Source organism: Trachemys scripta, chromosome 4 (assembly GCF_013100865.1).
Source record: "Trachemys scripta elegans isolate TJP31775 chromosome 4, CAS_Tse_1.0, whole genome shotgun sequence".
Lineage (NCBI taxonomy): Eukaryota > Metazoa > Chordata > Testudines > Emydidae > Trachemys > Trachemys scripta.
In genome coordinates this window covers 60,061,762-60,075,425 of record NC_048301.1, presented here as the reverse complement: position 1 = coordinate 60,075,425, position 13,664 = coordinate 60,061,762, and the positions used below count along the sequence as shown (strand labels likewise).

The following is a 13,664-nucleotide window of genomic DNA, read 5'->3' as shown; positions in this document are numbered from 1 at the left end:
ACTAGGCGTTGTTTGGGTAGCTACACCCTCTTGAACTTCCTCCTTTGTGTTGTCTTCTATAAATAACAGAACTAATCAATTCCACATTTCCCTGCTCTTGAACTTATGTTTCCAGCACATGGGGTCTTTTTGGTATTCTTGCAACTTCCCATAGAAATCATGGCATCAGAGACCTCTCATCTCACCCAGGAGAGCCTATAACTACCTGCCCATACACCTGCCACACTGATGTCCTTAGTAGCTGGTACTCTTAATAGAACCATCCCCACCATCCCACAGCTGTTTTGGGAGGAGAGAAAAAGGATCAGCATATTCAAATAACCTCAGAACAGCCTCTTGTAACTACCAACTTGTTGGGTCCAAACCACATAGATTCAAAAAGCCAGTAGTGACCAGAGACCTGATCCGACTACAAAACAGGCTCCAGTACTGCAAGACATTTTGGGGGTGAGAAGGAGAAAAGTTGGTGCCAGACCCATAGCTATATATCTTAATACTTGCATGTTTACGGTACCTTTCAGCTGGAGACTTCAAAATGCTTTACAAGAGGTCAACTACAGGTGATTTTACTTTCTGAAAGTGCTTCCCATCCAGTGCCCTACACACAGATGCAACCTTTATAAAGTTTTCACTTAAACAGGTATGATCCAAAAATCCAAATAAAAGACTCCTTGAAACCCATTCAAAAAACTCAAGTTCTCACATCCAACCCATTCAAATAACAATTCATTCCTGCCCACAAAAAGCCAAAAGCCTAGCAAACCAAAGGCCTTGCCACCTAAGCGGATCCAGACCTTGGCACACCAAGAGGGGAAATGGATTCCATACCTGAGAACCCCCTCACTGCCTCTAGACCCTTCACAATTCAGGTATTAGTGAACCACGGCTAAAAACATTACAATATTTAGATTTAATGTGATTTCAAGTTTCTATTCTAGATTCCTTGTGGGAAGGACCACATCTTGCTCTATTTTTGTACTACACCAAGACCATTTTTGGCACTCAGTTAATTATTAAGCCCCTCCAGAGAAGTACTGTATTACCCCATCTCCCCTCCTGGGTAAACTGAGGCACGGAGTTTTTAAAACATCCGACTGACGTTGCGGAGTGAACGAGCAGCAGAGCCTTAACTCTCAGACCCTTACTCCAACTATTTGACAACGCAGCCACCTCGTTTACAATGGAAGGGGGAGAGAAGGACCCGGGCGGATTGAAATGAACACACCCAGCCCTGAGTTCAATCACAGGCTTATTGTGTCTGCTCACCACCATGTCCTTGGTCCCGCACTTTCACGTAGGCATCGTACACGTCCCTCTTGACGTAGTTGAGAAAGCCCACCTTCCTGGCAAACTTGCAGACAAAAGCTTGCTCGTAGAGGCAGTCCAGGAGGAAACAGGCTTCGATGCTGTCTTCCCCCTCGTGTGGCTTCTGCTCCACCAGGGCCAGGTTGCAAGAAGGCTCCTTACAGCAAGCCCGCACACACTCCTTGCCCCGATGAACCGGGGGGGAGGGCAGGAAGGTGGCCCCATTCTGCACCGAGGCATCAGTGTCCAGCACGAACTCAGGCATCCCTGTAGTGAAATGGGCCAGGCAGGTTTCGCCAAAGGACGCTCCCTCCTCTCCTCCCTCCTGACCCAGGACAGCAACCATCAGCAGCTGGATCAGGAGGCCAGCCTGGAGCAGGGCTCTGTCGCTGGCCATCTTAACTCGGGTCTTTTCTCTCCGTCTCCAAGCTCTGATCTTCCTGGTGGGGCGGGAAGAGCGGAGGTGAGAGAAGACAAGTTAAAAGACTGACAAAGTAACCATTTCTCTGGCTGGCTCTTTAAGACACACTAGGAGGAGAGGGGTCATATTTCAGCCCCCTCCCCCAGTTTTCCGTTCCTTGTGGCCCCATTTAACTTATTAACGAAGCATCATGAATGTAAAACCTACCTTTCCAAGCGCGGCGGACCCGGATGTTCTGCTCCGACACTAGGTTCCAGGTGCAGGTGTGACGCCTCCGGGTTCTTCTTTGTTGAGTACAGCCCAGTCCTCTGCCTGCTTAGTAGCCGAGATAGGGTCCTCCAGCCCAGGTTCCTACAGCTTTGTCTGACTTCCCCCCCCCTTCCTATTGCATGGGTCCCACTTCCCTTTCCCCCGCTCGAGTAGCTACTCTGTGTGCCTCTTCTCTGTTTTTCTCTCCACCACCTGTAGAGTTTCAGGTGAAACTGACTCAGAGCCTAGCAGTGTAGGGTGTTTCCCTTTCCTCTGAGCACATCCACGTTTAACCCCTTCTCTGCCTGCACCTTAGGTGTGCCCTTCAGGAGCAGACAGGCAGGAAGAGACAAAGGAGGAGATCCGGGGGCAGGAAGTGGAACCCAACTCCTTGAGAGGGGAAAAAAATCAAGTCACTCCCCTCTATACGTGACTAACCAGACAAGAGGGAAGAGAAGGGGAGAGAAGAGGCTGCTAAGATTCTTTCACTTCTTCAAAGGAGGAGAGATCTGTTGAGCAAAAAGTAACAGACTGCACACTCCCAGTGAGAGACACGCATGGTGAGAAAACTTCCAAGGAGCCTGCACTATTCTCCTCCTGATTCCTACAGGGGTATGCATCCGAAGAAGTGGGCTGTAGTCCACGAAAGCTTATGCTCTAATAAATTTGTTAGTCTCTAAGGTGCCACAAGTACTCCTGTTCTTCTTTTTGCGGATACAGACTAACACGGCTGCTACTCTGAAACCTACAGGGGTAGACCACCTTGAGATGGGGGAGAAGGCAGTAGTGATGCAGTTCTGTTTCCCTCCCCAGGGACCATGATTATCATTTGGGTGTGTGTGTGTTATTTCCATGCCTGCTAGAAGTCTCTATTAGATTGTAAACTCAACTGTCTTTATGTGTATGTTGTCCAGCAGTGGTTCTCAACCTTTCCAGACTACTGTACCCCTTTCAAGACTCTGATTTGTCTTGTGTAGCCTCACGTTTCACCTCAATTAAAAACTACTTGCTTACAAAATCAGACATAAAAATACAAGTGTCACAGCACATTACTGAAAAATTGCTTACTCCCTCAATTTTACCATATAACTTTAAAATAAATCAATTGAAATATAAATATTGTACTTACATTTCAGTTTATAGTATATAGACAAGTCATTGTCTGTATAAAATTTTATTTTGTACTGACTTTGCTAGTGCTTTTTATGTAGCCTGTTGTAAAACTAGGCAAATATCTAGACGAGTTGAGGTATCCCCTGGAAGACCTCTGTATATTCCCAGGGGTATGTGTACTCCTGGTTGAGAACCACTGTTGTACAGTGTCAGCAATTAGTTAGCCATTAGAATATTATTAATAATTATTATTATTATTTTGGTCAGTTCCTATTTTATAAGCAAAATATTGACCAGTTTCTCTCTCTTCCTCCCACCAGGTGTATTTCAATGGAGTTAAAAGGTATGCATCAATTTTTTCCCCAAATGTCTCTAATAGCTTTCAGGTGTTGTCAGGTATGTATTCACTGCTATCCTTTAAAATACGGTATAGCTCAATCTCAGATACATCTGTAGTGTCTGTTTCCTCTTTGTGCTGGAACCTTAGGGGTGTGAGAACTGCATACTGCAACCTGACAGATATTATTTGATATATTTCCTGTACTTCTGCTTGTGTTTGTGGATCCAGGCTTAATTCTTCCTCTTCCTACAGGCTGGTAACTGGCGTCTCTGTACAGTGTATTACAGGCTGGGCACCATTGCGTCCTGTAGAACATGCCTAAAACCCCTCACCTGCTGTTAGTCCTCTGACCTTATCCCTGTATTGTTCATAAGAGCATAAGTATGGCCATACTGGGTCAGACCAATGGGCCATCGAGCTCAGTATCCTATCTTCTGACAGTGGCTAAATCCAGATGATTCAGAGGGAATGAACAGAACAGGGCAGCTATCAAGGGATCCATCCCCTGTCATCCAGTCCCTGCTTCTGGCAGCTGGAGGTTTAGGGACACCCAGAGCTTGGGGTTGCGTCTGTGACCATCGTGGCTAACAGCCACTGATGGACCTATCCTCCATGAAGTTATCTAATTCTTTTTTGAACCCAGTTATACTTTTGGCCTTCACAACATTCCGTAGCAACAAGTTACACAGGTTGACTGTGTGTTGTGTGAAGAAGTACTTCCTTCTATTTGTTTTAATCCTGTTGCCTATTAATTTCTTTGGGTGACCCCTAGTTCTTGTGTTATGTGAAGGGTAAATAACACTTCCCTATTCACTTTTTCCACACCATTCATGGTTTTATAGACATCTATCATATTCCCCCTTAGTCATCTCTTTTCTAAGCTAAACAGTCCCAGTCTTTTTAATCTCCCCTCAAGCTGTTCCATACCCCTAATTATTTTTCCCCAAACTGTACTTTTTCTAATTCTAATACATCTTTTTTTGAGATGGAGTGACCAAAAACTGTACACAGTATACAAGGTATGTGGGTGTACCATGGATTTATATAATGTCATGATGTTATTTTCTGTCTTATTGTCTATCCTTTTCCTAATCGTTCCTAATATTCTGTTCGCTTTTTTGGCTGCTGATGCAAATTGAGCAGATGTTTTCAGGGAACTATCCGTGATGACTCCAAGATCTTTCTTGACTGATAACAGCTAATTTAGACCCCATCATTTAGTATCTATAGTTGGGATTAAGTTTTCCAATACGCATTACATTGCCTCTATCAATAGTGAATTTCATCTGTCATTTTATTGCCCACTCATCCACTATAGTGAGATCCCTTTGTAACTCTCTGCAGTCAGCTTTGGACTTAACTATCTTGAGTAATTTTGTATCATATGCAAATTTTGCCACCTCATTGTTCACCCCCTTTTCTAGATCATTTATGAATATGTTGAACAGCACAGGCCCCAGTACAGCTCCTTGGGGAACCCTGCTATATGTCTCTCTCCATTGTGAAAACTGACCATTTATTCCTACCCTTTGTTTCTTATCAGTTACTGATCCATGAGAGGACCTTCCCTCTTATCCCATGACTGCTTAGTTTGCTTAAGAGCTGTTGGAGTGGGACCTTGTCAAAGGACACTGTATCCACTGGAGCACCTTTGTCCACATGTTGACTCCTTCCAAGAATTCTAATAGATTGGTGAGGCATGATTTCCCTTTATGAAAGCCGTGTTTGTCTCTTCCCCAACATATCATGTTCATCTATGTGTCTGATAATTCTATTCTTTACTATAGTTTCAACCAATTTGCCTGGATCACCTCCAGAGCCTTTATTAAAAATCAGCGTTCTCTTTATGAGAACACAGAGCACTTGTAATTAACACATGTTATATTTATAGAAATATTATATAACTCTAAACACAGCCTAGTGCTGACTGCCCCTCCTTCCAAAATGGAGGATGACCTTTGGCCTCTGCTGCTGTACCCACAACCTTACACACTGCAGTTACTCCACACAATCCCTGGGATCTTTTTGTGCTTCAGCTCCCAATGATTGTCACTGTGGAGAGGGCAGATACTGTACCTGTGATCTGCTATTACCAACTTGTGCCATCTTACTGTGAGTCTTGTGCGACTTGTGTTTGTTTGTTTTTTCTTATCAGGCTTCCGGTTCCTGGAAGCAAGTGATCATGTGAGAATCTCAGCTTTCATTTATAAAAGAGAGAGGAGAGTAAGTTTATAATCCTTGGGCATAAGCTTTCGTGAGTAAAAACCTCACTTCTTCGGATGCATGGTTTTTACTCACGAAAGCTTATGCCCAAATAAATCTGTTAGTCTTTAAGGTGCCACCAGACTCCTTGTTGTTTTTGTAGATACAGACTAACACGGCTACCCCCTGATACTTTATAATCCTTATGATTGCAGATAAAAGCTTGAATATGTGAACTGAGTGAGCCCTAAAGGCTCAAAACCAGAAGGCAAATAATAATCCAATTAAAAAAACCCTCATGATTTGTAAGCCAAGCTCATGATTTAGAATGCTCACAGTTGACGATAGTGCTGAATTGTGTCTACAAAAGAAAAGTCCTTTAACCTAACTCCTTTGCCATGCATGGTAGAGATCTGAGCAGCAAGTACAGTCTGTAGCCAAGAATGAATCCATGCTGGGTCAGCAGAACAGGGTGGGAGGAAGAGAGAAAATTGAAATGTACACATCTCCAGACCTGAGAGAAATAATTATGTTTCCATCCCTAGGTAGAAAGAATTTTCCCTAGAAACAGCATGAATCTCTTCTATTGAAAGTTCAGATCCTGTTCTGATGTAACTCTCTCTTTTTGATCTCGGACTATTTTTCTTTGGCACTGGATTGAAGAATTTAAAGGAGTTGAAGAGAACCGATCTTATAATTCAGGAGTTATAACATGGGATCTTTCAAATAAAACCAATGATGCACTAAGAGTGAAAGATATTTTCCAGGCTTTCAAGAATTCTTCCAAATTTCAGTGAGAGTTAAAGCTTTTAGCAGTTAGTCTACAAATGGGGATAACCTCTTCCTTTTTCTGCCCCACCCAGCTCAGCTACCATACAATAAGGAAAGTATTTGTTTTTCATTCTTATTTGAATAATAATGAGCAACAACCTGATCTACTAGGTAGGTTTTAAGACAACAGCTCTCCCAGGCAGGCAGCAGCAGAATCCATTCTGGATGAGTACAGTTTGGGATTTACCTTTGGCTGTCCCAGGATAACAAACTCCAACCAGTATCACAAAGGCTGCAGGCAGAGGACTCCCTTAGTCTGTTGATTCCTTAGAAATAACATAGCTCTGACAAAACCAACATTTGGACCTGAAAACCAGCCAGTGGGTTCCAGGTACTTAAAGGCAAGGCAAGGCCAGTCCAGACAAAGTTACTGTCACAGTTCAGGGCAACTGCCCCTGTATTTCCCCTCAGCAGTCCAGCAAGGGCACCGGCTCTCAGGCTGCTGGCTCCCCTGACCCTCACCTCCCTTAGGATGTGTCTACGCTACGGGATTATTCCGATTTTACAGAAACCGGTTTTTAGCAACAGATTGTATAAAGTTGAATGTATGCAACCACGCTAAGCACATTAATTCGGCGGTGTGCATCCATGTACCGGGGCTAGTGTCGATTTCTGGAGCGTTGCACTGTGGGTAGCTATCCCATAGCTATCTCATAGTTCCTGCAGTCTCCGCCGCCCATTGGAATTCTGGGTTGAGATCCCAATACCTGATGGGGCCAAAAACATTGTCGCGGGTGGTTCTGGGTACATCCTCCGCCTCCCTCCGGGAGAGCAATGGCAGACAACCGTTTCGCGCCTTTTACCTGGGTGAACAGTGCAGACGCCATACCGTGGCAAGCATGGAGCCCGCTCAGCTCAAGACAGCAGTCATGAACATTGTAAACACCTCGCGCGTTATCGTGCAGTTTATGTTGAAACAGAACCTACAAAACCAGGCGACGAGGAGTAGGCTACGGCAGCGCGGCGACGAGAGTGATGAAGACATGGACATGGAATTCTATCAACCGCGGGCCCCGGCGCTTTGGAGATCATGCTGTTAATGGGGCAGGTTCATGCCGTGGAACGCCGATTCTAGGCCCGGGAAACAAGCACAAGGAAAAGGCCACTAAAAAAGTTCAAAGTAATGACAGCCTTTTGGTTGGGCTATCCATTGGGGTGGAGTGGGAGGGTGCACGGAGCCTCCCCCCTCACGTTCTTACACGTCTGGGTGAGGAGGCTATGGAACATGGTGGGGGGGGAGGGAGGTTATACAGCGGCTGCAGCGGCACTCTCTGCTCCTGCTGCCGTTCCTGAAGCTCCACCAGACACCGGAGCATGTCCGTTTGATCACGCAGCAGCCCCAGCATTGCAGCCTGCCACCTCTCATCTTGAGCATCCCTCATGGCCTCACGTTCACTGGCATCTTTCCTGTACTTTGATACCATGTCCTTCCACTCATTCAGATGAGCTCTTTCATTGCAGGTGGATTCCATGATTTCCGAGAACATTTCGTCTCGCGTCCTCTTTTTTTCGACGCCTTATCTGAGATAGCCTTTGGGACGGAGGAGGGAGGCTTGAAAAATTTGCAGCTGCGGGAGGGAGGGAAAAAAAGAGAGAGAAGTATTTTAAAAGATACATTTTACAGAACAATGCTTATACTCTTTCACAGTGAGCAACACTATTCACATTACATAGCACATGTGATTTCGGTACAAGGTCGCATTTTGCATCTTAATATTGGGTGCCTGCGGGTTTGGTGTTAGAGAGCACAGACGCAGGTCCGGGCAACAGAATTCGGCTTGCATGCGGCCATGGTAAGCCATTGTCTTTCGGCTTCTGCAGCTTTCCTACAAGCAGCGCCCTCCTTTCCCACATACCAAGCAAAGCCCGTTGAGTGCTGCAGTTTTCCTGTTAACGTGCAGCAGCAGAAACCAAACTACCCTCCCCCCCCATCCAATTCTCTGGGATGATCGCTTTATCCCTCCCCCCACCGCATGGCTGGTATCAGGGAAGATTCTCTCCCCGCCCCCCACTTGGCTAACTGCAGGGAAGGATTTCTTTTCAGCCACAGGCAAACAGCCCAGTAGGAACGGCCACCTCTGTCCCCTTAATTAAATTCCTGTATTTCAACCAGGTTACCATGAACGATATCACTCTCCGGAAGATAACACAGTGAGATAAAGAACGGATGTTGCTTGAATGCCAGCAAACACCGGGACCATACGCTGCCAGGCTTTGTCATGTAATGATACCAGATTACGTGCTACTAGCATGGCGTGGTCAAGTGTCCTACCATGGAGGACAGAATAAGGCTGCAATGCCAAGAAACCTTGTGGAAAGGCTTTTGGAATACCTCCAGGAGAGCTTCATGGAGATGTCCCTGGAGGATTTCCGCTCCATCCCCAGACACGTTAACAGACTTTTCCAGTAGCTGTACTGGCCACGAATGCATCCCAAGTCCTCAGGGCAAATTAATCATTAAAAAATGCTTGCTTTTAAACCATGTTTTATATTTACAAAGGTACACTCACCGGAGGTCCCTTCCATGGCCTCATTGTCTGGGGGTTGGGAGGGTGCTTCAGTCAGTCTAAGAAAAAGATCCTGGCTGTTGGGGAGAGTGGAGTGCTGTGTGCTCTCCGCAAGGTCGTCGTCATCCTCCTCCTCCTCCTCTTTCCCATCCGCAGAATCCTCAGGCATGGCTAAGATTACCCCCACCTCGGAATCCACGGTCAGAGGTGGGGTAGTGGTGGCGGGCCCCCCTACAATTGCATGCAGCTCAGCGTAGAAGCGGCATGTCTGCAGCTCTGACCCAGAGCGACCGTTTGCCTCCTTTGTTTTTTGATAGGCTTGTCTGAGCTCCTTAACTTTCACGCAGCACTGTAGTGAGTCCCTATTGTGGCCTCTCTCCATCATGCCCTTGGAGATTTTTTCAAATGTTTTGGCATTTCGTCCTTTGGAATGTAATTCTGCTAGCACTGAATCCTCTCCCCATATAGTGATCAGATCCAGTACCTCCCGTATGGTCCATGCTGGTGCTCTTTTTTTCGATTCTCGGACTGCATGGTTACCTGTGCTGATGAGCTCTGCATGGTCACCTGTGTTCTGCACACTGGACAAACAGGAAATGTAATTCAAAAGTTCACGGGGCTTTTCCTGTCTATCTGGCCAGTGCATCCGAGTTCAGATTGCTGTCCAGAGAGGTCACAATGGTGCACTGTGGGATAGCTCCTGGAGGCCAATACCGCCGAATTGCGGCCACATTAACCCTAATCCGAAATGGCAATACCGATTTCAGCGCTACTCCCCTCATCGGGGAGGAGTACGGATATCGATATTAAGAGCCCTTTATATTGAAGTAAAGGGCTTCGTTGTGTGGACGGGTGCAGGGTTAATTTGGTTTAATGCTGCTAAATTCGAGATAAACTCCTAGTGTAGACCAGGCCTTAGGTGGAGACACAAGTCTCTCTCCCTTCTAAGATCAGTTATCGCCAGGTTGAACAGTTCCCTCCCTTAACTGTGTTATTCCCAGCAGAGACAGATTGCCCAAGCACTCCTGCTTGCTTTCTCTTCAGAGACAATTAACAGTGTGACTCCCCAGAGTAGCAACTTACCACACAGGTCTTTTAAAGCAGCCTATTTTATTCTTAAAGGTAAAAAGCACTTTGGAGCAAGCAGATGAAAAACAAAAACCAACACGCAGGCTAATACGCTTACCAGAGATAACCCAACCCTAACATGGGCTTCTCTGGCAGGAGCAGTCCTTCATCCAAACCATCCAAGGGGTTTCCTTGTGATTTCAAGTACCTCACAAGCACACAGTCTTGTGGAGACTCAACAAGCCCAGTCCTTCCAACCCTTTCTTCAGAGTTGCAGCCCTCTGTGTGGACCAGGATCCTGTCTGTTTGCTGGATCCGGAAGAAGACCCTGAGCCTGTTTTAAACCAAGCTATTTATCCAAAAATCCTTTCTTGTCTGTTGGTCCCCGGAGAATCCAGTTTGAATAAATATATGCGTACCTCTCCAGAGGGGTGGCTTCAAAGGTCTAAGTGGAGGAATTACATTAGCATCCCCCCCCCCCATTAGAGAACGTACATACAATGCCACAATAGCAGATACACAATTGGATTTTAAATACAGTGGACCCCAAAGATATTAACCCTAATAGAGTACGGTTTAATTTAATTCAATAAAGTTTATCTAAATTCTATAAGATGTGTCCAGGATATTGCAAGATAGCGTCAGTCTGACACAGCTACCAAACTTACAGCTGCAGGAGTCCCCAACCATGCTGCTTTCTGCTCATGTTTCCATACCACAGGGTGAAAGCTCAGTGGTAACAATAGGCCTAGGCCCTGGAGATTAGGATGCCTCCTCTTTTTCACAGCACTGGCTGAGACCCAGCTTGTCCCCTCTTCCTGTTTAACTAAATCCACTATTCCCTGATCTCGCACCACAAACACATGAAGCATTTCTGGACATATGGTTATCTTCTTCCTTCTTAGCCCAGTGAGACTCAATCTTCTGCAGTTTGCCTGGAACAGGACCTTTATGACCCACTGTGACATTTGGTATCTCTCTCCTTGGAAAACTGTTGGCTATATTTGGGCTCCCCATATGGCAAGCTAAAATGAAGTTGATACAAAGCTGTACGTGGACTCTCTAAACAGTCAAGACTGTTTGCATTGCTGGCTGGTGAATTGTGGGTTTTAATATATCAGGCTTATCAGACTGCCCATTGTGCTTACTTATCTAAAGCAAACTGATTTGTGCATTCCCACACTCTCTCCTTGCTCCACAGAGCGAGACAAAACTGTGCCCATAGGCACACACATAGGCCATATCCTGGCCTTCTGTCGAGCTGTGGGATGAAGGCACTGCATCTTTCACCCAACTCTGCATCCACTCATCAAGGATAGTGTAGACTAATGGCTGTTAGGGATGGGGCCTAAGAGATCCAACTCTACCACTGACTTGCTCTGTGAGTTTGATAACTGGCTTAACCCCTTGCTGCCTCAGTTTCCCCATCTGTGAAATGAGAATACTAGTTGTCTACAGTACCAGGATGGTCATAAGGCTTAGTTAACCAATGCATGCAAAGTGCTATGAGATCATCAGATTAATGGTAGTATATAAATGCAACATATAAGGCATCTGCACTGGTTTTGGAGGAAGCTTTGGAATTATAGGCCCTGATCTTGCAGATAGGTCTGCACAGGTGGGTGCTTGCTTCTGGGAACTTCTGGTGCTCAGACTTTTGAAAAGCAGGCCACATCCTGCAAGTGATCCTATCTAATTTTGCAATGACAGTGCTCTATATGGTGTGGAGGGGAGTTAGTTCCTGACCCCTACAGACTAGTGATCATCTTATGCCCTGAAGGCTGACATTTGATTGTTCTCAATGTAAGACACATAATGACAAATGTTATTAATGGTGATAACTTTATACCGCCCTTTTGAAAGCCATCAGGCACAGTGCTTGATGAGATGTAATTGATTATCTTATCTCAGCTTGCATAACGAGAGATGTTATAAGTGATCGTAGCATTACTGAAGTGTCAGAATGTTTTAGCTCAGTTGGGCTATATTTTCCAAATGTGTCTGACTATTTCTCACATGGAATGATAACAATTTTAGTGCTCCCTCACATGCTAGCTCTGCTAGACTTTCCTTACTTCCTACCCCATGTACAAATTATCCCATCATTTAAAAAAAAATGTATATATCCGTTTAAATTTATAAAGTGCTTTGGGATCCTTTGAGATGAAAGGTGTTATATAATCATTAAATCCTCATTTAATATCGAACCTAATTTACTTGGTTTACTGAGAGACAGTGTGGTCTAAAGGAGGAGGCATGGGTGTGGGAGTCAAATGATATGGGTTTTAGTCCCAGCTCTGACACTTCATATAGTGTATTGCATTAGGCAAGTTACTTAATTTCTCTTTGTCTCAGTTTCCTGCTCTGTATTATGAGAACAACAACACCTAACTGAGTACTAGTATTCTCTTTCCATCACTCATTGAGTGGATCCATATGAATTTAAAGGGCCAGATTTTTCTCTCACTTGTACCAGTTTTACGCTGATGTACCTCAATTGTCTTTAATTGAGTGACACATTTATACTGCTGTGAGATGAGAATAAGGCTTATAGTTTTATATCTTGATAGTTTCCAGAGGAGCCCAAGTCTATGAATCAAGAGCCACCATTGACTCACAGACTTATAAACTTTAAGGCCAGAAGGGATAATCATGATCATCTAGTCTGACTTCCTGGGCATCACAGGCCACAGAACCTCACCCACCCACTCTGGCAACAGGCCCATAACCTTTGGCTGAGTTACTGAAGTCCTCAAATCTTGATTTAAAGACTCCAAGTTACAGAGAATCCACCATTTAAACTAGTTCAAACCAGCAAGTGACTCATGCCTTATGCTGCAGAGGAAGATGAAAAAACTCAGGGTCTCTGCTAATCTGAGCTGGGAGGAAATTTCTTCCCAACCCCAAATATGACAATCAGTTAGACCCTGAGCATGTGGGCAAGACCTGCCTGGGAAAGAATTCTCTGTAGTAATTCACATCCCAGTGTCCCATATCTAGGGTTACCATATTTTGTGCCTCCAAAAGGAGGACACTCCACGGGGCCCCAGCCCCGCCCATGCCCCCCGCCCCAACTCCGCCCCTTCCCCAAAGTCTCCGCCCCCTCCCCTGCTTTCCGCGAACATTTGATTTGCGGGAAGCCTGAAGCAGGTAAGGGAGGCGTGGGGGGAGGAGGCGCGGCCCAGTCTGCCCCCCCCCCGGCGTCTCCAGCCTGGGTCGGCTCGGGCCCTGGGGTGCCAGCCCCAGGGCCCGGCCGAGCACCCCCGGCCCGCCCAGCACTGCCGGTCCCCGGCCCGGTCCCCGGGCCCCCAGCTGAGCACCCCCGGCCCGCCCAGCACCGCCGGTCCCCGGCCCGGCCCCCGAGCCCCCGTCCCCGTCTCCCGAGCCCCCGTCCCGTCCCGTCCCCCGAGCCCCTGGCCCGTCCCGGCACCGCCGGCCCGTCCCCCAAGCCCCCGGCCCGTCCCGTCCCCCGAACCACCGGCCCGGCCCAGCCCCGCCGGCCCGGCGCCCGAGCACCCGCACCGCCGGCCCCGCATGTCCCGATTTTCCCGGACATATCCGGCTTTTTGGGATTTCCCCCCGGACGGGGATTTGGAGCCCAAAAAGCCGGACATGTCCGGGAAAATCC

The 13,664-nt window shown here is 46.5% G+C and overlaps 1 protein-coding gene and 1 long non-coding RNA gene across 3 annotated transcripts in view; one reads left to right on the top strand and one right to left on the bottom strand.

Moving 5' to 3' along the window:
- Nucleotides 1–2,375, bottom strand: part of SPINT1 (serine peptidase inhibitor, Kunitz type 1) — a 29,664-nt gene extending 27,289 nt beyond the window's left edge. The window contains exons 1-2 of one of the 2 annotated variants that reach the window (XM_034769289.1): nt 1,934–2,375; nt 1,267–1,745 (exon numbers count right to left, since the gene is read on the bottom strand). In XM_034769289.1, the coding sequence (XP_034625180.1) occupies nt 1,267–1,702 (436 nt within the window). In that variant the 5' untranslated portion in view covers nt 1,703–1,745; nt 1,934–2,375. The remainder of the gene's footprint in view (nt 1–1,266; nt 1,746–1,933) is intronic. The other variant, XM_034769288.1, reaches the window with a different exon arrangement.
- On the top strand, nt 2,292–4,990 carry LOC117876841. Its single transcript, XR_004645560.1, has 3 exons — nt 2,292–2,535; nt 3,409–3,431; nt 4,972–4,990. It is a non-coding gene; the product is annotated as an uncharacterized LOC117876841 (long non-coding RNA).
- The last annotated feature ends 8,674 nt before the right edge of the window (nt 4,991–13,664 follow it).